Raw genomic sequence first — 27,637 nt, forward strand, 5'->3', positions numbered from 1 at the left:
GCTCCGGAATGGCCCAGGCAGTGGTGGTTCACGGACCTGCTTCATCGGTCGATCCTGCCTCATCGGCGGCTGCCGTGTCGGCCGGACCTTCTCACGAAGTTTGGTGGGGCAGATGGTGCACCCCAACTTCTCGTCTTTGAGTTTGGCGGCATGGCTCCTGAGATAGTGCAATATGGCCACTTGAATCTTCCTGAGGATTGCATGGACATATTGAAGGAGGCTAAGAGGCCATCTACTAGGACCTCTTATGCTTACAAATGGAAGAGATTCTGCATCTGGTTTATGTCTAAGAACTATGATCTGACGACCTGCAAGGAAGATGTCATCCTTCCATACCTTCTGCATTTAGCTCAGTCTGGACTTAATTTCCATTCCATTAAGGTTCATCTGGCTGCGTTGACGGCGTACAGGAAATGCCCTTCGCAGACATCCTTCTTCCAGATCCCTGTGATTAAGGATTTTTTGGAAGGGTTGAAGAAGGTGTTCCCTCCTGTTCGGCTTCCTTCGCCTGCATGGGAACTGAATGTGGTGCTGTACATGCTGATGAAGGAACCCTTCGAGCCTATTCACAAGGCTTCACTGCAGCACCTATCTTGGAAGGCGGCGTTCCTCGTGGCCATTACATCGGCCCGCAGGGTAAGTGAGATTCAGGCATTGTGTTGCCAGGAACCTTATACTGTATTTCATGCTGCTAAGGTTGTTATGCGTACTCACCCTAAGTTCCTTCCCAAGGTGATTTCTGATTTTCAGGTTAATCAGGCTATAACTTTACCGACTTTTTTCCAGAATCCTTCCACTCCAGCGGAAAGGTCTCTTCATTCCCTGGATGTCAGAAGGGTGTTGAAATTCTATCTGGATAAAACCAAAGACATTCGCAGATCCGACCAATTGTTTGTCAACTATGGGTCGGTTAGGACTGGTCTGGCTACTTCGAAACAGTCCATCTCTAGGTGGATTGTGTCTTTTATCCAGCTCTGTTATCAGAAAGCGAATAAGACCTTAGGGGGTAAGCCTAAGGTTCATTCCACCAGCGACAAAGCGGCTACAACAGCTTTGCTTCGTAATGTTCCCATTGCAGAGATCTGCAGGGCTGCCACTTGGAAGTCGGTCCATACCTTTGCTAAGCATTACTGTCTGGACTCTGATGCTAGAGCAGATGCTCAGGTTGGGCAGGCTTTATTGAGAAATCGGTTTGCACAGTAGTGGTGTTGCCTTTTTTCTCCACCGCCTGGTTGTTTTTTGGATGGGCTTGCCATTCTATTCACTAGATTATGACTATACACAGAGATCCCCTACTATAGAAGGAGTAGTTTCTTACCTGTAACTCCAGTTCTGTAGTAGGGGTATCTCTGTTATAGTCATAAGCGCCCGCCCTCCTCCCCGGTGGAGAAAAGGATAAAATGATGAATGCTACAGGTCTAGCTTTATACACCTCCAAAAAGAACTGAAAGTGGAGGGAGTTGCTGTGCATTCTGGGATACCAGGAGAGTTCTGGAAAGGTTCCTTAAAGGCACGGTATCCCTTTTTAAGCCACATAATGGCAGCCTATGGGGGCTTGTCTGTCCTGTCCTTCCTCTCTATCATTCCAAGGATGATAGAGAGTGAAGGGGGAAAGTGTTTTCTATGGTGAAACCTGGCAGACTGGTTTAAATGTGATACTGGTGGATAATCCTTTGCATTTCTAGTTGAAGTACTGGACAGTGTAGCCTTGCATGTATAGGCTGCATTATCTGTCTTTAATTCTCTCTTAAGTGTCTATGCACTACTGCAAAGAAGACAGCTTAAGAGAGTATTTTTTATTGCTCTGGGTTCCCCGCACATGAGCGGGACTATTCACTAGATTATGACTATAACAGAGATACCCCTACTACAGAACTAGCGTTACAGGTAAGAAACTAATCCTTCTATGATGTTTCCTACTTGTAAGCTTGTTTGCTTAGGGTGTAAAACTCCCTGTTCCTCTAGAAATGTGGAAAGCGTTTTCTACTACTTTGCCAATACATGGAAGAGGAGAAATTGGCCTGTAGCTTTCGAGTAGGGAGGAGTGACAGTAGGTTTCTTAAGGAGTGGCTTCAGTATGGCAATGTTTCCATGCCGGAGGCACTTCACCTTTCTTCAGGGAATGATGGTGTATTTTGACCAAAGTGGTGCAAATGGTATTTCTACTTCTGAGTAAACTATTAGGGCAGACAGTATCTAGCGAGTATCCAGATTTGATTGAGGTAATTGATTTCACGAAAGGTTAATAGATTTCTTGCCTCTGTGACTGACAGATTGGAGTGGCATTGGTGCTATGGGGTGCAACCGTAGGTATGTAGGCACTGATGTTAATAACCTTTTCATAAAAAGCTTGCTAGCATATTACACCTGGCTTTCAAAGTTATATGTCCGGCTTGCCGGATTAGATTCCTAAAGGATCCCTGCCATGGGAGGTGGGGCACATAGTCACCGCCATCAAAGCAGGTCTGGGTTAGCCCTTGTTGCCCTGTTCCTAAGGTTAGCCTTGAAATGCTCTCTCAAGGCTCATTGTTCACTGCATTGACACCAACTGTAGCACATAACCTGTTACCCTGTTTCTGTACTCCCTGCATTAATTGCATATAGTGCTTTTCTTTGCTACTCATACACACACCAATTTGTATGCAGGGGAAATTGTGGTGCAAACCAAGGCCTGCTCGCATTGGCTCTCCTGCCCAGTCGATTGGGTGTCGGGTTCCTTTTTTAACATGTTGCTGATTGTACTTGCTCTGCCACCCTTGGTTATGTAAAATGTTTGTAAACTCTTGTAAACAATGTTCTCAATAAATGGATGAGAAGCAAAAGTCCATAACACACAGAAACCTAGCTTCTGAGTCTGCATTTGCCACCTGCAAAAAAAATAAGGTCCTAACCGAATCCCATGCATATAATACAGTTCCTTGTCCTGCATTCCATTTGAGATTCTTCTCATATGATACAAATGTTCCTTGTAAAGGGCTGTACTTCCTTAATGCTAAGTCGCCCACTATATGAAAGATTTCCAATAAAAGAAAAAATAAAGAGTAATTAATATTCTCTAGTCAAATTTGTAAATTGGTTTATTTAAATATTTTGCCAACCCCTTCAATTCTTAGACTCCAAAACAATTGTGCCAAATTCCTTTTTGCTAAAAAAAAAATGGCCTAGTTGATCAGTTTTCTGTCTTATAACTAGTGTTTGGGCTATTCAATGTGTATGGTATCCACAGAGACTGAATATATTTGTTGATTTGATTATTGTGCTCAGACTTTGTATTACTAACGTAAATATTTTTAAGTTGACCATGTAAGGCATTAATTAGCATGTGCATTCTGACTTTCAGTTTAACATATATGTGCAGAGCTGGAGCAATCAGGACGGATGATGTCTGCATTGTACTGAAGGTAAATTGCTTTTTCACTTAAGTGTTTGGTCATAATTTAGATATGGAGGACAGGTGTGTATTCTGAAGTTCAGCGACCCAGAAATGTCTCACTTATCTGCCTATCGTTTCCTATCTTATCCATCTTTTTCAGAATGTTTGAAATCTTTCCACTTTTAATACAATGACTCTCTTGGCTGAATTCTTTTGATTTTCTTTTTTGTTTTTTTGCTTGTTTTATTTCTTTTTGCTTACTTGTTAGGTACGACAAAAATTCTATCCATAGTAACACTGTCTTCTCTCTTAACTGAGTGATTAGTCTTGTCACTACCTCTGACATTTTCTTAGTTGAGCATAATAGCTGATAATACGATTTCGGGTGGGTGGGTGTATTGAAATCAGTGGTGAAAAAAGGAGACATTGGTTTCCCATTGGAAGATGTGTTTTTTTTGCTAAGCAAACATTTTAAGCAACCTAATATTTGGCAGAAAACAAATAAAAGGAAACAGAAGAAGTATAGATTGTTTAACTCAAGATTTTCTTCATCACTGCTTTTAAAAGATTGTGCTATTGTTTATTTGTTGGACAGAATAATGTATGGATTATAGAACATTGCTTTTCCAGGCCAGAGATGTTCGATATACATATCTTAAATGTTGCTTGTGAGTTCAGTTCAACTGCAATGTTTATTTTTGCATAACATTCAATAATACTTTTCTAATACAATAAAAGAGAGTAAATGGTAATACAAAAAAAATATAAAATTACAACAGAGCACCGATTTCCCTAAACGGATCACAGATTTCATAATCCTACAATCGTATAAAGAGAAAAATGTCTGAAACCTGTCAGTACTAAAGAGATTCCATTCACCAGGATTACTGGCAAATATGTTGGCTCTATATTTTGATATATTTGATGCTTGTCACTTGGTTACTGCTCTCTCAGTTACAAGAACTCAACAGTGTCCCTTTAAGGCAGGGTTCTCACAATTGGTCCTGGAAGGGGGGGAGGGGAGGATCCTTGCCAGATTATAAAATAACTAAATTAATCGCAATGGCCTTATGCTAAAAATCTGGCATGGATCTAGCCCTCCAGGACTGACTTTGGAGAACTCTTCTTTAGGGAATACCCCCATACCCCTTTAGGGAGTGAAAGCAAATAAGCCATACTTATTCAAAAATAAGATAACCGGTAATGATAGATTATTGCATTTATTCACGTTATCTCTGATTTCTGTTAATGAATCTTGGCATCCTGTCTAAAGGACTTGATTGTGGTGCACTATAGAATTCCATTAGCCCAGTATAGAGGCTAGTTCAGAGCAGAGAGAGTATGGAAATGGACCGTGGGCCGTGTACTTTTCTGAAGAATGATATTGTTCACCGGTGAGAGGCCACTTTCAGTAAAGAAGATTCGGCAAATTCAACCTAACCATAGTCTAATAAATTAGTTACTGTGATTTACTTAAAAATGTAACCATTCCCTTTCTAAACCTATGTTTTTTTCTTTTAGACGCTGCCCTGTTTGGTTCGGATGTGTAGCAAAGAACGATTGCTGGAAGAGAGGGTAGAAGGAGCCGAAACTCTTGCCTACTTGATAGAGCCTGATGTTGAGCTTCAAAGAATTGCCAGCATCACAGACCATCTCATTGCCATGCTTGCTGACTACTTCAAGTACCCCAGCTCAGTGAGTGCCATCACGGATATCAAGAGGGTGTGTACTCTCATTGTACTTGCACACCCCAAATAATATAATGTGCGCCATAATGGTAACCCAATTTTTTTAATCATCCATGTTTGCTCAGTAGTAAGGCAGAGCTACAGAGTGACTGGTTGAATGAACGACTAATTAGCCTTCTTCGCCTGTCCTTAGGCCTGAAAAAGCAAGGTCTACAGCGAACTAACTGTAGGCCATGCTTTTTCAGGCCTAACCATAAGCCCAGTACGGTGTGTTGACTTCAAGCTAAAGAAACAGTTGCTGAAAAATAAGCAATTTCTTTACAATCTCCCAGTAGCTTAACATTTGATCTGTAACTTTATAAGTTACAATGCAAATGTGAAATAGAGGCTGAAATAGAGGCAAAATGATTCCCATAAGTTCCATTCTGTTAATGAGGAATAGAGGATTGAAAGTGAGAGTTCTTTCTCGAAGCTGGCTGTTCACTGCTAATGTGCTAGACTGCAGTTCATAGCTTGGTTCAGTAAATCCTGTTTGTGTAGCACTGACTGATAACTTCTATTTCAACTAGAGTAGATGCTTGGGGGGGGGTACAGCTTTGCAGCAATTCTTTACATGTCAGCGATCAAGCTCAATTGTATTAATTATATTCAGGTTTTGATAATAGATTCATTTGAAAGACCTGCAAAACATACACCTTAGTGTAAAGACAATTCCACTTGAATATCTTCAGATTCATGAACAAGTTTATTAGTAATTCGACCCTGACAAAAGCCTCAGGAGGGCAGCAATAAACACATTCCAGAATCTTAATACTATCAAAATTCCATCTTCTGATGCATTGTCATCACAATGTGTTGCCCCACAGGGGATACCTCTAGAAAGTGACATCCCAACACACCTCATAATGTCCATATTATAACTAATATTAGAACTATTATAACTAACTCAATTCTACTTTAGGGAAAACAATATAAATGCATTCAATTTTATACCCCATAAATTACACTTCATACCCTAAATGATAACATTATGTAATTGCTGAAATTATTCTAATCACAATTATAATCATGCTGCTTTTTCGGTCTGACCACGACTCAACCAAACTTACTCACTTTGTTCTCTACGTCTGTTCTCTTTACTTGTAAATTTTCTCTGGCTGGACAACCATTCGCTGCTCTCTCACCTGTGGATTCTTGTCTGATTCCAACCCAGCTGGGTTGGGCGTATGGTTGCACTCATTCCCTTCATAAACCCAGTCAAATGTTCTCTTCGAACATCCTGGCATGTCAGTAGGATTGGTGCTTGTATTTTCCTAACTATAAAACAACATATCTTCCCCTTTACACAAGGAGATAGAAGAAAGGTGCTAAACTTTCCCATCACTTATCAGTAAAGAGTTACAAATATATATTTTTTTCTACAATCAATGGTTGGGAAAATATACTTTGGTCTTTTTTCCAAATTGCTGTCTTTTTTTTTTTTTTACCCTTATTGTCACCTACTGCAGTGTGCATTGACTTGCGCACTTATGCGTTGCATCCTAATACTTCTTGCATACATTTTACACCTGTTTAACTTTTTGCTTGACACCTTCTGGTGTCCAGTCGAATTTGCGAGCTGTTGACATCTACCCTACATGGTCCTTAGTAATGGGTGACCTTCCCCTTATTAACTCAAAAGGACTACACCCTGTTGTGTCACACGGAGTAATTCTCTAAGCCCAAATTGTGTGAAGCAAATTTTCTCTCCAATCGAGGTTATTATTGTTGGCTGGTTGGATAATTACTTTAATTACTCGGTTAAATCTCTCCACTGCACCATTTCCAGCAAGATGGTACACTGAACTAGTTGTTTATATAATACTATTCCTGCATAAAACATTCTTTAAGTTTTCTGATTTAAACTGGGGACCATTTTCACATATGATTCTTTTGGGTAACCCTTCTTTCAAGAATATTTTTTCTAAAAGTAACACAACGTTACTTACATCAGCTCTGCGCACAATGTCAGTTCCAGGCCACTTAGAGAAATGGTCTAACACTACAATCTGGTATTTCTGTGCAACCTTTTCCCAAACATGACCGATGATATAAATAGCTGTGCTCTCCCAAGGCATACTACGGCTATTTATGGGATATAAAGGTTGTCTTAGTGTTGTTTGAGATTTATCAGAATTTTCCCATTAAATGCAATTTCTAAATTTCCTTTCAATTTCTAAGTCTAGGCCTGGCCACCAATACAAATATTTTACTCAGCCCTCAATTTTTCCTATCCCTAAATGTACTTTGTGGCAAATTTTCAAGATTTTGGGTCTTCAACTTTCAGGCGGATCTACTCTTCCATTTCTTATTACTAACCCTCCTTCAAAGGACAACTCATGCCTTGATTCCCAAAAATGTCAGTACATTGTTTTTACTTGTGTTTTTTGATGGCCACCCATAAATAATACTTTTAGCAATGTCTATAAGACTCTTGTCCAGGGTTTGCGCATTCACCCAATCATGTGCAGTAATGCCTGGAATTCCATCTAAAATGTTTGCAGCACAAAACACATTCAACTCATTTCCTCTTCTCTCTCAAAGAGTTTCGGCTTAAAAAATCCACCACTACGTTTTTCAACCCAGGCATATGTTGCACCTCATAGTTATTATCCAGTAAATGTACAGACATGTAGACTAGATTTATGATCACTGCGTAGCATAATGTTCATACACCAGATGCACAGCCTAAAATGTTCCCAGGCCCATACACACACTGGCGCCTCTCCCTCTATAACAGAAATACTTTTTCTCTGTTGGCATTAAACAGCGAGACACCAATGCAATGATTTTCTCTTCCCAACCCATCTTTCTTTGACAGGACAGCCCCTATGCCTTTTCCACTGGTGTCTGTAGTTACTACACTTTGTAGAGTAGGATCAAAACCCTGCAAAGGTGGGGCATTACAGATGTTGGATTTAATGGACAAAATGTATTTTCACATTATTCTGTCCACTTAGATTTGTTTCTTATTTAAATAAAGTTGTATTAAATCATACGTTTCAGTAGAAAAATCTCTCACAAATTTAGAATAAAATTCTACAAATCCCAGAAACGCATGTATCTCATCTTTATTCTTGGGTGCTGGTGCTTCCCTAAATGGCCTCTATAAACTCTACTTTAGGTTTGATTCCCTTATTTGTGATCACATGCCCTCGATATGTGAATTGATCCTTCACAAACATACACTCACTAAGTTCATCTGTCAAACCTTTCTGTTCCATAATTCTCAATACTTGCATGAGCTTACGATCATGTTTTTCCATGGTTTTACCAATCACAAGAAAATAGTCTTGGAAAAATAACACACTTATTGATGTTTCTAAAAAGAATATGCATAGGTCTCATAAACATGGCTGCTGTGGAAACAAGTCCAAAAGGTACTCTCTTGAACCTAAAACACCCAAATAGGGTTACAAAGGTGATAAAACATTTACTATCGGGGTGTAAGGGAACATGATGATACGCAGCAGCTAAGTCAATAGTAGTAAACCATTTCACACTCTTGTTAAGTGACACTGATTGCAGAATGTTTTTATTTAGATCTCAGAGGACTTTCTCTTGCTTCCTGTGAAAAATGTATAGTGGTCTACCACCACGCACACAGTGGGTTTAAAGTATCTAAGCCTTCTAATACATTTGAAAATACATCTCCTTGGCTTTCAGGTCTTTGTTTTTTTCCAATGCGATTATAAATCTTTACGCCTCCAGGTCCTAAAAAATGCAGTACTATCTTCTTTTTCCTTGATGTCGTAAGACCCTCATCCTCCTTAAAAGTAGAGCTATAATTCTCAAAGTACTCTTGCCACTCTTCTCATTTTAAAACTGACTTTCCAGAAGCTCCTACAAATGTTGAGGAGGGGAAAGGATATGCACATTTCCTGAGGTCATTACATCCAATGTTGAAGTCTATTTATTAATACAAATAGTATTGCTGAATTTGTAAGTTGTATAAAGCATCAGATAGATCCTGTAACATTACAATTACAATGGGTCCAAACTGGGGTGGTGAGGAGAAGAACAATGGATTAAACCCAGAACCTTGTGACTGGGGGTGAATGTTTGTATTGTTCAGCATTCCGTCCATCATTTGTTCCTTTTGAACAATTGTATATATGCAGGCTTATAACCTAGGCTTATAATCCAGGCAGTAATCTATGGTACTCCTACTATGCGGACATTACTTTAAGTGTACCTAAAGTGTGTGTAGGTTTAGAGCCTAGAATCCCCGCAAGGGACGACACAACCCTGGTAACTGATGGAATAGAGTGAAGGACCCTGTCTTGGTCATTTTTTTTTGGAAATGTTTTATATAGCGCTTGCTAGACCTAAAAGTATCAGAGCTCTTTACATGAGGACGATACATTTTTTCAGAGCATATGAACTGGATAACCCTCAAGAGATGTCAGGTTGCTGTGTGGTGATCTCTCAGCATGCAAGGACCTTCGGTGTCAGCAGAAATACCACCTCTCCAAATCTATCGGGATGCTCATCTTTTATAATAGAAAGCAGCCTTGCGATCAACCCACAGTTTAGTCATGGTGTGGATCTGTAGATAGACATTGTACATGATGTTCAGGGTGTTGTGATAATGTTGTGCAAAGCTAGCTGTAAAACAAGTTTTGTTTCAGAGAAACAAATCCAACATTGTCGGCCGTGTAAATGTATGCAAAAGGTCACAGCTTGGAAATTATATTTGTGAGGACGATTTAAGAAATAAGCTGCTTTGGTACATGGACCTAACCCGGGAATATAACACTGGTCTCGAGTCCCTTTCTGAATTCCAGTAGACAATTCAGTGATGAAAATGTTTCAAATGATATATTAAAGTGAATACTTCATACATCTTTCAAACCAAAGAATTACTAAACACATGTTCATACTTACAGAAAAGAACCAGCGCCTTATTGACTGGTAAGCCAGATAAGCAATGGTGTATCTGACCTACATTCTGGTAAGAAAGTCAGCTTGTGGATGGAAATCTAATACTAAACAAACACTTCAGGCAGCAAATGATTCTGCAGCAAATAATTTAGCTTCAAACCCAGGTGAGACATCCTCTGTCTACTGGACGTAGAAGATTCTTGTTTTCATGTTTCCATACACCTAAAAGACAGAAATAACCTGTGTTTTTTGGTTGTAGACAGACACTTTCAGTTCATTCGATCTCAGGTCATCATAAAGGTGTTCAGGAACATTTTGTCTCCAGTAACTGCTCCATAAGAAGAGATACATGGTATATGTCTTTTTCTGTTGGTTACCATTTCTCACAGAATCCTACCCGCACTAATATGCCCAGGTGTTAGGATATTACTGTTATCTATATCTGAATTTAAAACTGTGCAATTGTGGGGGCATTTTATTGTCATTTTAAAAACCTATTTTTAACTTAAACTTGCTCGCGGGGCATTTTGGAATCAATTTGCTCTTTTTGGTAATTGACGGCATCCGTAAGTTAGCGGGTCCGCCATCTTAAGTTTACAGCGCCTATTAGACGCTATAACGCAGCAGGCTAGAGTATTCGAGCTGCTGACGCACGTAGCCGGCACGCCAAAGGCAAGCCCGTCTGCGCCCGTTGGCGCTCGGATCGAGCTCAGCGCCAGCCATGCTGTCGTGTAGCAACAAATCAGCAAGGTAGAAGCTGCTATGTGTGTGAGGAACTTATGAGCATTGGTAAGCGACCCGCCCCTCTCACAAGGACTGACTGCACTACTGAGAGTTATAATGTTAAGACATCACCAAAGGACAGGTTAATATGTGATCTTTTGAATGCTAGAGCCCTCCCAAAACACTCAGAAGAAATTAATTTACTGCTTGACACAGCGGGGTTTGACGTATTATTCATTACCGAAACGTATACTACAGGGGACGCTGTCTCTGATCTTGACAGGGCCTGTCCGTATGGTTTCAAAGGGTTCCATAAGCCCCGAGTTGGTATGAAGGGGGGGATTTACGCATTCTCCACAAAGAGAGCTGCGACTTCTCTACCTTTCCTTTAGATGAAGCAGATGGGATAGAATTATTAGAATTCCACCTAAAGGGTCATAAGGAAAATATGGCTCCAGGAATTCTCTGTTATAGGCCACCTACTACCGCAAGCTCTTCTCTTTCTCCTCTCTTAGACATCATTACCAACATGAGGCTTGTGCACACCAATCTTTTTCTGCTGGGAGACCTTAACTTTTGGGCTGAAGGAGGCCTATCCGCGGCTTATAAGGAGCTGTTGAGTACCTGTGAAACTATCGCCTTCCACAGGTCCATGGCCCTCCATACATAGGTGGTCACACTCTTGACCTCATTTTTTCCCCAGACGGTCTAATTTCTGTCAGGGAAACTACCCCTCTACGCTGGACCGATCACTCGCTGATCATCTTTTACCTGCATGTGGGTAAGAACGATTCCCTTGAAAAGGCAGTCACACACACAGTACAGAGCAGAGCATGGCACAAACTCTCAAATATTAAGTCCAAATCCTTTTTTAACAAAGCACACTTCTCTCCTGTAGACTCTATAGAAGTAAACTATCAAAAGTTTGTAGGAGAAATCTTAAAAACGTTAGATGAAAAATATACCTCTGAATGCCTCGAAACCCGGAAAGAAAGCATCAGCCCCGTGGTACGATCTTACTCTAAAAGAAGCCAAACTAAATTGTAGACTATTGGAGAGGAAATGGAGGTGCCATTATCTTAAGGAAGTTCAGATTTATCTAAAAGCTGCATTAAATGACTATGAAAATAAGTTACGAAAAACGAAAGCTTACTACTACTGCGAGCTGATCACTGCAACCCCTAATGAAGCAAAACAAACATTTGAAATACTCAAGAATTTCACAAATCCATCCTGTTTTAAGCAAGAAATTATACCTTCACAGAAATTATGTGAGGATTTGTCAGAACACTTTGAAAACAAGAACAAAACAATTTTAGACTGAATTGATAAACCTATGGCATTAAATCAATCTACTTCATACACTAATAGTCCAGCTCATCTGGGCTCGCCTCACCTTTCAGATCTTACTTCCGCGGAATTGACTAGGTTGGACCCTATCTCTATCGAGGCTTTTAAAACTTTTTATAGGTCCATGACATCAGGGTCTTCCCTGGAACTCTTCCCATCAAAGCAATGGCTAAAATGGGAAGATGAACTGGCAGGCCCACTCCTACATCTTTTCACCATTTCCTTAAAAGCGAGACTGTGCCCGACTGAAAGAGCTATAGTGAAGACATAACTGAAAAAAGCTCTGTCTGACTCATCAGATCTAGCTAATTTCAGACCTATCTCCCTCCTTCCCTTTCCAATAACATTTTTTGAGTGCTGTGTAAGTACAATATTGTTGCAATACTCAGAGGACCATGCATGGCTAGAGGAAGAGCAATTTGGTTTTCAGCCTGTTCATGGAACTGAAACTGCTCTGATCTGCGCTACTGATGAAATACAGAGAATAACAGACAACGGACAATCTGTGATACTGGTCATCCTTGATTTGTCAGCCGCATTTGACTCAGTGAACCACCACACTCTTCTGATTCATGTCAGTGGGTGTTGGGGTCCGATGTTAAACTGGCTAAAATCCTATCTGTTAGGCCGCAGTCAGGCAGTATTCCTTCCTCCTTTTTTTATCCAAATTTAGAATGACATCAAATGGCGTCCCCAGGGCTCTTTCCTCAGCCCTATTTTATTCAATATCTATATTAAACCCCATATTTCTCTGATTAAGTCCCACAAGATGAAGTTGATTAACTATGTGGACAATACCCAGCAGATTTTGTCATTAATCAAAGATCAGGTTGACACTCAATGCAACTTTCAGGCATGTATCCTAGACATTTTTGACTGGATGAATGAAAATTCACTTAGGATAAATGGAAGCAAAACGGATCTACTTTGTTACCCGTCTAATACAATTCCGGTATCTATATCCCCTAACTTCTGGCCACTACTCATGGAAACTCCGTTGGGCACCTCAACTGCGGTACGAAATTTAGGTGTTATCATAGATGAAGGTCTTTCTATGGAAAAGCAAGTGAACAGACTTACTGCGAATTGCTTCGCATTGATCCGGACCCTCAGGAAGCTATACCCTCTGTTTGACCTCCCAGCCAGATCACTGATCTCTAAAGGTGTAATACTGAGCAGGCTGGACCACTGCAACGCCCTTCTATTAGGAGCTCCCAGCTATCTTTTAAAGAAGCTGGAACGCATCCAGATAATTACTTCAAAGCTCACCTAAACAGACCTCGACACTCTTCTGCCACAAATGCTCTGAAAGAGCTCCACTGGCTGCCTATCATACAGAGGATTATATTTCAATCTCTCTGTATTGTGCATAAGCCACTACACAACAAAGGACCCAAACCCTTACGAGCTAAACTAATAAAATACACTCCTGGCAGACACCTCCGATCGGACACATGCAACTATGTCCAAGAACTCAGATTTTAAAAAGTCTGCCAGGGAGGACGTGTTTGTACCGCGAAAGCAACTCAGATGTGGAGTAAACTACTAGCTCCATTAAGATCTCACTCTGACTTGTCAAAATTCAGAAGAGCGTAGAAAACCTGGCTCTTCTCTCATTAATAGCCAGCTTTAGCTTCAGATCTTCATCAGTTGATCTTCCTACATAGTTGTACTAGCTAGCTCCAGGATACCATTTTTGGTCACAGTGCGCTTTATAAGTCTTATCTGCTACTACAGGTGCTAGCCTAGATCTGGAAATTTTCTCTAGAGATAAGTCTCTCCTTCACGATCCCAGAGGTCAGGATCTCTGCAGAGAGTTCGTCAACCCTCGGCACAGTCTCAACCCACAGCGTCGGAGCAGACCAAGATGTCAAGTTTTCCAACTCCGTCTCCAGGTCATGGTCCTCGGTCGCAGAGGTCTCCAAGATCGGCTTCAGCTGCGGAAGGAGAATCTGTCTCAGGGAGACTGTCTAGATTGATGGAACGCTCTCCAGTGAGCATGAGCCATCCTGCGAAACGGAAGAGAGTTTCAGAGGATCGTGCTTCTCAGAGTCACACAAGATCCCCTTCTAAGAACCCTTTAAGGGAAAACACGCCTCCAGTGAATCTTTCTTCATCTTCTCAGGCTCTTATTCTTCTCACTGTAATAGGTCTCCGGATGTGGTAATCTATTCGTCCGACAGTGAGAGGTCAAGGCGTTCTCCTGCACGTTCGCTGCATGGACAGAAGGATGTACCATCTCCTGCACGTTCACCAGCGAGGGACAACACACAGGTGCGTTCCAGCAGACGAAGAACCAGGTCTAGGAGCAGGAGAAGGGAACGAAGATCTCCAACTACATCTTCTTCTCCTACCCGCTCTCATAGAGATTACTCTTCTACTTTGACGGACACTCCTCCATCGAGGATATCCCCAATAGATGACATCTTTACTTTTTAGGACATTCTGGGCAGAGGGGCTCTGAAACTGGGAGTGCCCATGACAGCTCCCCAGATCAAGACCTCAGTGATCTTCAAAACTCTGCATCACAGGTCTGCACACAAGCCTCTGTTGCCTTTGGTACCTGGGATTATAGAAGCAGTGATGGAGGTATTCCTCACTCCAGCGACGATAAAGGCCGCCCCAGCGAGGATTCTCAAAAAGTACCGCTCACCAGAGGAGGATCCTCTGTTCCTCAGGGCTGATCCACCCCCAGACTCAGTCATCATCGCAGCGGCGACAAAATCCGGTGCGGTAGCTTCCTCCTCCACAGTACCTCCGGATAAGGAAAGCAAATCGCAGGATTCGTGGGGACGAAGACTCTGTAATACTTCAACCTCATTTCTCAAGGTGTCCAACGCAGAAGCCCTTTTGGGGCGTTATGACAGGCCCCTGTGGGATTCCCTGCCGCGTTATTTGGAGAAACTCCCGGAAGAAGACCGAAAAGACTTTGAAGAGATTCTCTTGGAGGGCAGCCAAGTCTCCAATCAGGTCATCCGCGCCGCAGCGGACGGAGCTATCCTTGCAGCGCATGGCTATGCGCATGGGATATCTGCAAGAAGGTCCTCCTAGTTGCGTCTCACAGCTTTAAAACCAGAGGCTCCAGCTCAGATCTTGAACTTGCCTTTTTCAGGAACATCATTGTTTGGGGCAAGTACGTACGAAGAAATGCAGCACATGAAGGCAGAGTTGGACACCCTCAAAGCCGTAGGGCTTGAGAAAAAGAAAGAGTTTAAGAAGAAGTATCGCCCTTACAACAAGGGCTCTTCTAAACAGAGGGTTTAAACCCCTCACTGGCAGAAGGGTCAGGATCAACAGGGGCAACAGAAGTCTCAGTTCAGAGGCAGGCGTAATTCCAGAGGAGGTGGTAATCAACGCCAGGGTAACAATTCCAACAAAGCCCAGTCCAAACAATGAGTCCTTCCTTCCCCCAGCGCCGTGGACCACTCCAGTGGGGGGAAGCATCGCGCATGATATGGCAGAGTGGCAAGCCATTACAAAAGACCGATGGGTGTTGACTACACTTCAGAATGGATACTGTCTTCGTTTCCATCATCTGCCTCCATCCGTTTCTCCAATACCAACATCAAATCATTAACTACACCTTTTAAAAAAATAAGTAGCTATACCCCTCGAAAAGTCAGCCATCGAGAGGGTGCCAGTGTCTCAACGGGGAAAAGGAGTGTACTCACAATATTTTCTGGTCAGAAAAAAGGGCCAGAAGCCAGAATACAGACCCATTCTGGACGTGAGAACACTCAACCTGCATGTCAAAAAAGAAAAGTTTCGCATGTTGGCACTTCATCAAATATATCCACATCTCTGGAGGGGAGATTGGATGTGTTCGCTGGACCTACAAGATGCCTACTTTCATGTCCCAATACACCTAAATCACAGAAGATTCTTTCGGTTCCGGGCGTGATCACGAAGTGTCGCAGTGGTACCAGCTGCGCTAAGCCACAGGGGGGTCTTCGTGTACCCATACCTGGACGATTGGCTGTTGAAAGGGCCTTCCCCAGACAGTGTAAGAAATCAATTCCAGACCTGCATCGAGCTCTGCCAACGACTGGGATTACATGTCAACTTCAGCAAGTCAGTCTCTCAGCCCACCCAGAAAATTCACTTCTTATTTGCTCTGCTAGACTCCGAGGTAAGAAAAGTGTTTCCTTCGGAGGAGAGACAGTGTTCTATAGCTCAGAAGTGTCAGCTGGTGCTTCGCAACAAGGTTCAGAAAGTGCGAAAAATTGCCTCCCTGCTAGGGTCGATGGCATCATGCATTTTCCTGGTCCCGAATGCCAGGCTTCGGATGCGTCCTCTTCAGCAGGATCTGGAGGATCAGTGGGACCAACAGCCAGCTCGCTGGGACGACCAGATTACTCTGTCAGAAACAGCTCGAGCATCCGTTCCGTGGTGGACAAAGAAGCAGAATATGCAGGTGGGAGTTCTGTTCCATCAACCTCCTCCTGCGCAGACATGGATCACAGATGCTTCTCTGCAAGGCTGGGGAGAACACATGGGTCCATCTCCAAGTGCAGGGTCTGTGGTCTTCCAGAGAGCGTACTTACCACACCAACATGTTGGAGTTGAGAGCAGTCCACCTAGCCCTCAAAGCGTTCCTGCCCTCGATTCAAGAAGCATCAGTATTAGTACAAACGGACAACACCACCACAATGTACTACTTGAACAAGCAGGGGGGAACACGCTCAAGGACTCTCATTGGAAGCCCAACGCATCTGGCATTTGCTTCTGGCTCGCAAGTTGTCCATCACAGCAGTCCACCTCCCAGGAGAGCAGAACGTGAGGGCGGACGCACTAAGTCGGCATTTCGAAGACAGGGAAAACTGGTTTCTCAACAATGCAATAGTAGAAGACATCTTCCAGTTTTGGGGTCGTCCCACCCTAGATCTCTTCGGGATGACGAAAACACCAAATGCTTAGACTTCGCCTCAAGATTCTACCGGCCAGGATCGAAAGGGAATGCCTTTTTGATAGACTGGTCAGGGGAATTTGTGTATGCCTTTCCACCCCTGCCGCTGATCCAGAAGGTGGTGAGCAAGCTGACACACTCGTGCACAACGATGATCCTCATTGCCCACCACTGGCCGAGGCAATGGTGGTACACGGACCTGCTTCACCTGTCAGTGACTCCTCACAAGAGGCAGCCATGCAGACCGTACCTGTTATCCAAAATGAACGGGAGGATTGATCATCCCAACCTTCCGTCACTGAGCTTGGCAGCATGGCTCCTGAGGTCATACAATACGGCCATCTAGGACTGCCGCAGGACTGCATGTCCATCCTGAAAGAAGCAAGACGTCCTTCCACAAGACATTCTTATGCATGCAAATGGAAGCGCTTCTATATGTGGTGTATGCAGAATGGTCATAATCCTATTAAGAGTCAGGAAGAAGCAGTTATTCCCTATTTATTATATCTGGCTAAGGCAGTGCGTCGTCCTTCTCCTCCCTGGGAGCTGAACCTGGTGCTCTCAAAACTAATGGGTCCTCCCTTTGAGCCCATTCATAAAGCTACTTTGCCACCAAAATAGCAGCTTTCCAGGAAATATACTGCAATCACGTCAGCTCGTAGGGTGAGCGAAATCCAAGCGCTCTGTTCCAAAGAACCCTTTACTGTTTCATTTGAATATAGTGGTACTAAGGACACATCCGTCTTTTCTTCCTAAAGTGGTGTCCGATTTCCATGTCAATCAAACCATTTCTCTGCCCACTTTCTTTCCCAATCCCTCTACTCCAGCTGAGAGGGCTTTGCATTCTTTGGACCTGAAAAGGGTTTTAAAATTCTATCTGGATAGGTCCAAGTCTATACGTCAATCGGATCAACTATTTGTTAACTATGGGTCGATCAGATTAGGTCATGCAGCCTCGAAACGTTCTATTTCGAGATGGATCATTTCGTGTATCAAGCTTGCTTACCAATTGGCGCAGAAGACTCTCAGGTTTTTTCCCAAGGCGCATTCCACCAGGGGTAGAGCTGCGACTGCGGCTTTTCTCCATAATGTGCCCATGTCTGAGATCTGTAAGGCGGCGACCTGGAGGTCCGTCCATACATTTACCAGACATTACTGTCTTGATTCTGACACTAGAGCAGATACCCAGGTTGGCCAGGCCTCCTTGCGGAATCTGTTTAACAGCTGAGTTCTTGGCTGTTATGATTGTTTTGGTTGGGTCATGTACTTCTCATTTACCTGCAGGTGGTTGATGGGCTTGCTATTCTATTCAGTGTTTATGACTATTGATGAGGATCCCCTGGAAGAGAGGGATAAGTTACTTACCTGTAATCCTAGTTATCTTCCAGGGGTATCCTCATCAGAATCATAAGCAACCCACCCGCCTCCCCAGGTAAATGAGATTTGTGCGCTTCTGTCTTATGGTTGAGCCCTGACTTCAGGGTTATGCAAAGAACAACTGACCTAACTGTCACCCCTGAGGCATGATGGGAAGCCTGGGGTCATGGCTGCCTTAAAGGCACAGTGCCAGTTTTTGTTGAAAATGCTTTCATTTTCTATGTTATTGCTTTTCAATGCAGCTTGTGGCTAACAATGTCTATTTATTAGCAATTTTCAGGATTTATGAGTGTTTTTACTCATTAAAACACAAAGTTCAAGGGCTATTGGACCTAATGTGTTTTTTATTTCCTTGCTAATTTCAGTGCATGTATGAGTGATTACATTGTTTAGCCTCAGTTTTGGGGCTGCATTGGTGTGAGAAAAAATGATATATGTACATACATATATGTGGAGTTAGATATATATGTTTTTCCATATATATTTTCATATTGTTTCTGGGGTCCCGCACATGGGCGGGAATATTCAGTGCTTATGACTTTGATGAGGATACCACTGGAAGAGAACTAGGATTACAGGTAAGTAAATTATCCTTCATGTTAGAGGCATATGAGCTGCAGATCACACACTATGCATAGATCGCCATCTGGTGTTGGGCTCGGATGTTTGCAGTTTGTTATTGTCATGGCACAAGTCTTTGGAAGTCACAAGATAGGTGACTCCTCCTCTGGACAATAGTGTGCATGGGCATCGACTCCATCTACAGATTGTTTTTTTCCGCCATGGGGCTCGGATGTGTTCGACGCATTCCAGTTCGGTGTCGTTACCAATCTACCTTTCGACCCGCAATCCTTTACCCTTTCTTCGGTTTTGTCTTTGATCGCGTTTCCAATTCAACGCGCATCTCTACAAACTTCAACTCTTCCGTTCCGGTCGTCGACGCAGGCCTCTTTTTGCCTCATGGAAAGGACTCCTTTTAAAAAGTGTCCTCAATGTGGATCCAAGTTTCCACATGCCGATTTTCATGAGGCGTGTAACCTCTGCCTTTCACCTGAGCAGGAGACAGTCCAGCTTGTGCCTCTCTCCGCTCCAAGAAAACCATACGAGATTGTCGAGCTCGGAGAAGCATGGCTCAATCTTCAACATCATTACGGACGATAGCTTCCAAGAAGTCATCAATGTACCGGAGCAGGATCAGATCGAAGAGGGCACCTTTAGCGCCTCCGGAGCGGAAGAATCAGACGTCGAAGACATAACTCCAGAGAAGCGGGTCGTTAGCACTAACCTCGACCCCTCTCCCCCACCCATCCATGCAAAGTCTTTGGTAACACCTTTACCTTTGGGCCTAGGTGCATACCGGGATAAAACTTCCCACGCCCGGCAAAGAAGTCAACATATAAAGACTTCAGGCCCTCAGGATCGAGCCAGCCTACCGTCGGTGCCAAAACCCCATCCTCGGCACCGACAACAAAAGACAAGCCAAAAGGGAAACCATTGTCTTAGTCTGCACCGAAGCCTGGTTCTACATCTGCGCACTCGGGACTGAAATCCACAGACACTGAACCTTCGGATCCGAAAAATCATTGGACTTGAAAAAACAACCGTTTCCGAAGACCACTGGCACACACACATTTCGGATCCCAAAAAATAATCTAAATCGAACAAACAATCGGTTTCAAAGACCCTAAGCAAACCTTAGGAGCCCAAGAAAACTCCTGATTGCACATCTAAGGAGCATAAAACAACGCCAAAAATTGTGCCACACAAACACTCGTACCCCAAAAAATCCGCACTGAAACAACAAACTCCAGAGGAGGAGTTTTTTCGACCTGATCCAACCCAAAAAAACTCTGGAAATAGGCCCAGAAACAGGTCATCTGAGAATTAGTCCTTCCAAGAAAAGGAAAATGGACAAACCTACGCCACCCCACTTCCTTTATAGAAAAGAGACATTGCTACTTCTCCTTTAAGGATGCCTTCTCCACTTCCTCCTCCACAATACATCTCTCCTATCCCATCTCCAGTACCTTCACAATCTCCTCCACCTCCAGATGATGAGGGGACCTTTGGGGATAAAGGGGATGATGAACCTCTAGGGGAACCTAGTCATCCTTATATCCCAAATGATCAATGGAAACATTATGGCACACCAGATGTTCCTAATATATCACAAGAGGAGGTCTATCCATCTAGACAACCCCCTCCAGAGGACACTATAGGATTCACTCAGCTTATACACAGGGCTGCAGAATATCACAGGGTACATTTACACACAGACCCTATAGAAGAAGACTTCCTCATGGACACTTTTGCACCATCTCAAAGGTCCACTTCCATTCTCCCAATGTTAAAAGGGGTAATCAAACACGCTCCTGAAGTCTTTAAAGACCCTGTAAGGGCTAGAGTCATTAACCCCAGGGTAGAAAAGAAATACAAGTCTGACCCTGTTTACATTAAAGGCCAGCTCCCCTTAGTTTCCTTGGTGTTCTCCAACGCCTGGAAAAGTTATAATTCCCAGACCTCAGGCGATGCTCCACCGCCTGACAAGGAGTCAAAACTCTTGGACTCATCTGGTAAAAGAACAGCGTCACAAGCAGCCAACATATATGGAGAATTGCCAACACACAGGCCTTCCTGGCTAGGTACAATAGGGCGCACTATAATGAACTAGAGACCCTACTACAACACCTTCCAGATCAATTTAAAACAAGGGTCAATGATCTCATCCAGGAAGGTAAACTAATAACCAATACCTCCATTAGATGCGCTCTAGATGCGGCAGACACAGACTCCCGAGCTATTAATACTAGTGTTCTTTTACGCAGGCATGCCTGGCTACGGATATCAGGGTTCAAACCCGAGGTTCAGACTACCACTGAACCAACCCTTTGGATGCTACAGGTGCAATAACAGCAAAGGTAGAGGCAAAACTACCAATACTCGCACTGCCGCCACTTCCAAACAATGACTTCCCGCTGCTCCCCCCGGACCATTATACCCCGGTCGGAGGAAGATTAATACAGTTCCTACTAGACTGGAACACCATTACCACGGACAGGTGGGTGAGACAAATCATCCAATCCTGTTATTGCCTGGAGCTCACTTCAACTCCCCCAAACATACCACCCAAACAGCGTCCAATGTCAGCAGAGCATTTAACACTTCTGAAACAAGAGGTGATTTCCCTCTTGCAAAAACATGCAATAGAACCAGTTCCCCTGCACCATCAAAACACAGGAGTTTACTCCCTGTATTTTCTAATTCCAAAGAAGGATGGAACCCTAAGACCCATCTTGGACCTCAGACCATTAAACCTATACATACAATCAGACCATTTTCACATGGTCACTCTTCAACAGGTCCTTCCTCTACTCAAAGAAGGCAATTTCCTTGCCACTTTAGAGCTCAAGGATGCCTACTTCCACATTCCCATCCACCCTGCTCACAGAAAATATCTTCGATTTGTAGTGGACGGTCAGCATTACCGGTTCAAGGGTCTCCCATTCGGAGTCACGACAGCACCCAGAGTATTCACAAAATGTCTAGCACTAGTAGCAGCCCACTTAAGGAGACAAAAAATTCACGTCTTTCCATACTTGGACGACTAGCTCATAAAAGCCAAATCGCATACCCAGTGTGTAAATCACACACACACACACACCACAATCCAACGACTTCACGACTTAGGGTTTACAATAAACCTCCAAATGTCTCACCTCCAACCATCCCGCATCCAACAATATCTAGGTGCCACAATAGACACCTCAAAAGGCCTTGTATATCCCAATCCAGGCAGGATAGCAAGTATGCAGGCCCTTATAACAAAATTCCAACTGCAGCACTCACTTCCAGCTCGAGTGTTTATGCAACTAATAGGAATGATGGCCTCTTGCATATTCATAGTACCTCATGCAAGACTCCAGATACGCCCCCTACAGGAATGCTTAGCACGTTAGTGGAACCAAGCTCAAGGTCAGCTAACAGATCTGGTGTTGGTGGACGGCCGCACACATCGCTCTCTGCAGTGGTGGAACATCCAAAAATCTTTCCAAAGACCGACCGTTCCTAGAGCCGGTTCCACAAATCGTGTTAACAGCAGACGCATTGCTCACCGACTGGGGAGCTCATCTACTACATCACACCATACAGGGCAAATGGACACCTCAGCAAAAGCAACTCCACATCAATCACTTGGAGCTACTAGCAATCTTCCTAGCATTAAATTAATTCCAGATACACGTATCAGGCAAAGCTGTCTTAGTCCGGACGGACAATATAACAGCAATGTATTATCTACAAAAACAACAGTTTGTCTGCCTGCTTTAGAAAGGCAAGACGGTGACCAAGAACGCATTGTAGAGGCAAACAATTATTTTCTAGGGAACTATATAGGATCCTGAAGGAATTTACAAATCCTAAGGCGGATAATGCGGCACCCCCTCCCACTCAGGAACTATGTGAAGATCTAGTCAGGTATTTTACCAATAAAATTGATCTGATTTATCAGTCCTTTGATGCGGCGTCACAAGAACCGGTGGAGGAACACCCACATAGAGACCCGCCACAGGAAGTGGTTTTGTCTTGTGGGCTGGATTCTTTTACTAACGTAACGAGACAGCAAGTAGGCTCTCTACTAAGCCGCGTAAAATCGGGCTCGCCATTAGATCCAGCACCTCCGGCGGTTATGGCAATTCTCAGTACAGTTCTAGCAGAAGCACTTGCTAAAATATATAACATCTCATTGGAGATGGCTATTTTCCCAAATAAGTGGAAAAATGCGTGGGTAAAGCCACTCCTAAAGAAGGCGTTAGTGGACCCGAATAAATTGCAGAACTACAGGCCAATCTTGCTTTTCCCCTGTTGCTCGAATGTTCTGGAAACCCTGGTGAACCAACAGCTATCCAACTATCTGGAACAAAACAGCCTTCTGGATCCCTCGCAGTCTGGATTCCGGGCATCACATAGCACAGAGGCCGCACTGTTAGAAGTGACGGACACCATAAGGATGACCTTAGGTCAAAATGGGGGTACGCAGCTCAAAAGAGTCCAGAACGACTGAGTAAATGGAAAAAGTCACTTCTTTATTTTTATAAATTTTAAGAACATTCCCAATTCATAAATCAGCCAACGCGTTTCGCTCCCTTGTGGAGAGCTTCTTCAGGGCTGAAAACAACAACAACAAAATATAAAAACATATATATGGAGCAATCAAAAACCACATATGACATATGTATAGAAAGCAAACAACGAGACGGCACTGGGATAAAACATACAAAATATAAATTGTGACCAACACCTCAAAAGCTTCACAAACACAAGAAACTAAGATCTTGTCACATATAATACATGAAAAAACACACAATTAGAAAATAACTAAACCAACACCATATACAATTGAAATCCATTCAGGCCGTAAAGTTCTGACAGGCCTAACTAACACTAAAAAGGATCCATTGACTCAATTGTAATTACAATATGGTTCATTACAGTTTTTAGATTGCAAAAATAGCCACTTATTCAATATATGAATTAATATAGATCATTGTTATATGACCGGTTTGGACATTGATTCTGGTTTTAAACACAGTATAAGGATGACACTGGATAGAGGGACCCCAGTGATCCTAGTCCTCCTTGATCTGTCAGCAGCGTTTGACACCATCTCGCATAAGATGCTGCTAGGCAGACTGAGGTGGATTGGGGTGAAGGGTAGGGCTCTTAAGTGGATTCAAAGTTTTCTCTCCGCTCGTACCCAGAGCATCCAGTTGGATGCATTTGTATCACAGACCACAGGGGTGGGCAGGGGCGTGCCGCAGGGATCTGTGTTGAGTCCTACCCTGTTCAATGTATATGGACTCCATTGGCTGACATCATCAGGGGCCATGGCTTTCAGACCATCTCATATGCGGACGACACGCAGCTAATTGTCCCCATTGAGGAGGACATTATGTCAACTCAACTGAAATTCAGAAGCTGAATGTCTAGCATTGCCATCTGGATGAGGAGGAACTTTCTGCAGCTTAACTCCTCAAAAACTGAAATCCTGCTGTTTGGGAAGGCTGAAACAATCTGGTCTCCTGAGTGGTGGCCCACCGAGTTGAGCGAAGCCCCTCTACCTAGGAGTTGGGCGAAGAACCTGGGCATCAAGATAGATGATAAGCTATCCATGGAGGAGCAGGTCAAAACGGTATCAGGTGAATGTTTTGGCATCATGAGGATGCTTAGGAAGATGTTTCCCTGGGTCCCTCTGTCGGCGAGCAAAACCCTTGTCCAGTTACTTTTGGTGAGTCGGCTGGACTATGGCAACTCGCTGCTGGTGGGAGCAAGGGAAGATCTATTAACACGTCTCGAGGTAGTGCAGAATACAGCAGCCCGCCTTGCCCTCAACAAGCCGGCACAGACTCCTTTGGCCCCTTTGCTGAACCAGTTACACTGGCTCCCGGTGAGTAAAAGAGCTATCTTTAAGATGCTCTGCGTGGTTTTTAGATCACTACAGGGGTAAGGCCCTGCTTATTTCAGAAACAAACTTAGATGGTATCAACCGGCTCGACAATTGAGATCTAATAATGCCAACCTTTTGTGCACCCCCCCAGAAAATACAGAGGGTACGGAAGGGCGGTAGAGCCTTTTCCTATCTGGCTGGGAGCCATTGGAATAAACTGCCACAGAACATTAGGGCCTGCAGTGAGCTAACCAACATTAAGAGACTTCTAAAGACATGGTTATTCTAGATGTGCATCCCCACCAATCTACCTTCTCCCATAGCGCCGAGAGATCCCCTTGGGGATGATTCGCCTGCGCTCTATAAATTCACAAAGTGAAATAAAGCATTGGGTAACTTGGTGTTAGGATGCGTTACATTTCATTAAAGTAAAACCTCTGGTTTTCATGTGTTCATGCTCTACTAGTGCCATGGAATCTTCTAATTCCTTGACCAGAGCCATTGCATTGACTGGGGTTTGCTGGACAGCTACTTGGTCCTTGCAGCACACTTTTGCCAAGTGCTATTGCCTGATATATCTGGCACCATGCAATGGGTGCTTCACCTGGGCTGGGTGGCATGATTTCTTTGATTAATTAACAATCCCAGGTGCTGCCTGAGGTGACCTGTTGATGCTGTCTTGGACCTTGCCCCATACCTTAAGTCCAAAAGATTGGTCCCGTAAGTCGCTGATAAGTACCTGTATTCAGTGTATGTCTTTCCTCTATAGGATAACATTGGCACTTAAAAAAATAGCACTGTTGATTTTTTTAACTGTAAGAATTATTAACTCCAAACGTACGTGCCTGATTTTGATGTACTTTGTGGCAAAACTACACGTAAGATAAGATATTTTTATAAATTGGTGTGGACCTCCTTATTGAGTCATGTGCATCATTTATCGACTGTGTGTGTATTTCAGAAATAGTTGAGATGGGCCCATCTCTGGTGGCAGCAACATTGTAAATAGGGAGAAAGATTAAGCTTTTTACCCTACGTTTCCCAAAGGGATTGTCCAAAAATCAGTCTGAAATATACAGAGGGGAATGATATCACCAATGGTTTACAGCCTTTGAGAGGGCCTGTACAATGAGGAAACTCCCACAAAAAGCAACATTCACCCCAGGACAGAGATCTGGGTCTAAACCCGTCAGTTTTTTGCTTCCCATGCAATTCCAGTTAGAAACCCAGCCATATGCAAATCAGTCTTGACCCTGCTCCGATGGGAAAAGTCCAACCCGAACTGCCAGGCCAGATCCTCCCTGGACTGGAAACAAGCATCCTGGGACCTGGGAATGAGGAAACTCAGCCAGAAGTATTGGAGCACTCGACTTTGGGAGCTGTTTTCAGGAAAATGTAGGGATAAGCTCTTGACACTGAATGAGATAGATGCTGAGCCATATGACCTCATGAAGGATACCCTGATTGAGGGCCTTGGATTCACCTCTGAGGAGTACAGTATCAATTTCAGGGAAACTCTCAAAACTTCGAGTCAGGTCTGGGTAGATTTTGACTTCTCAGTCAAGACACTAGTTGGATGGTTAAAAGGTAACAAGGTGCAAGACTATGATGGGCTTTAAAATCTTATTATGAAAGAGCATCTATTAAGTAACTGTGTTCCTGAAAAAGTGCATCAATGCCTGAGAATCAGATAGACCTAAGCCCACTTTCTCCCCAAGAATTGGGAAAGAAGGCAGACCACATGGTCAAGACAAGGGTAACAAAGGCAGCTCATGGCGGGGGTGACCAAAAGAAAGGGGTTGCTAGGCCCCCCTGCCTCTTCCAACCCACCCCAGGAAACGATGGTGACCATTCTAAAGACAAAAGCAAAGAGATTTCTAAAGGCCCCCAAAAACCTGTTCAGGATGGTGAGCCCTATACTATACACAGACCGTGGGTGGATACCAGAGTATGAACTGGGATCCCAGGAAGGATTGGTGCTTAAATTACAAAACCAATGGGCACTGAAATGGAGGCCCTATCCGTCCCCAAAAAGAATCCCCATAGTGCACCTGCAGTTCCTTATGCAGTGGTAAGTCTCCAGATGGGATCCCAGGTGTGCCCTTACCATGTCAGAGAGGACACTGAAGCAATTCTAGTCTCTGAGGGTGGGGTGGATGTACCTGCCCTGACAGTCTGGCCCAGTAACCTAATATAGACAACAGCCACATATTAACGGGGTCAGAGTTGGAGCACTGAGGGATACAGGTGCAAGTGTCACTATGGTGACTGAGAAACTGATATCCCCAGGACAGTAACGGGCTTATGAGACATTCAATCCTTAATGTTGATAACCAGACTAAGGTCCAACCCATGGCAATGGTGTCATTAGAATAGGGAGGAGTTACTGGCCAAAAGCAGGTGGTGGTATCCTCTGCTATTCCTGTAGAATGATCTGGAGTTATCTGTTTGGTCTGAGGTCAGAAAAAAGACCCATGCAGCTATGTTGGCTATACCTAAATAGGTGTGTTAAAGCACAAAGCAAGCCCAGGTTGAAAAAGAGGACTTGGAGCATTGAATAATGGCCCAATCCTCCAAGAGAATGGGCAAACAGTCTTGGAAACCTGCTTGACAACAGACTCAAGCCCAGGTCTCCTCTCCTCAGGGAGAAGACCACCCAGCTACAGGGGGAACGGAGTACCAGGAACTTGGGCATTACCAGGCAGAGCTCCTAGGCCCAGGGGGACTCTCTCAGGAAGATCTGTGCCAGGGTTAGAGAATCTGTCCCACTCTGGAGAGCCTGAGACAGCAAGCTGCTGATCAGGAAAAGGGAGATGTTGGTGACTCCCACAGAACCTATTGGGGGAGGGACTCCT

At 43.6% G+C, this 27,637-nt stretch overlaps 1 protein-coding gene across 9 annotated transcripts in view; it reads left to right on the forward strand.

Moving 5' to 3' along the window:
* Positions 1 to 27,637, forward strand: part of ARMC8 (armadillo repeat containing 8) — an 831,002-nt gene that overhangs the window by 403,453 nt on the left and 399,912 nt on the right. For 6 of the 9 annotated variants that reach the window (XM_078680526.1, XM_078680529.1, XM_078680523.1 and 3 more), the window contains exons 10-11: positions 3,341 to 3,401; positions 4,895 to 5,095. In XM_078680526.1, coding sequence (XP_078536652.1) covers positions 3,341 to 3,401; positions 4,895 to 5,095 — 262 coding nt within the window. The remainder of the gene's footprint in view (positions 1 to 3,340; positions 3,402 to 4,894; positions 5,096 to 27,637) is intronic. The other 3 variants (XM_078680530.1, XM_078680524.1, XM_078680527.1) reach the window with 1 other exon arrangement.

The sequence above is a fragment of the Lissotriton helveticus genome, chromosome 3_1 (assembly GCF_964261635.1).
Source record: "Lissotriton helveticus chromosome 3_1, aLisHel1.1, whole genome shotgun sequence".
NCBI lineage: Eukaryota > Metazoa > Chordata > Amphibia > Caudata > Salamandridae > Lissotriton > Lissotriton helveticus.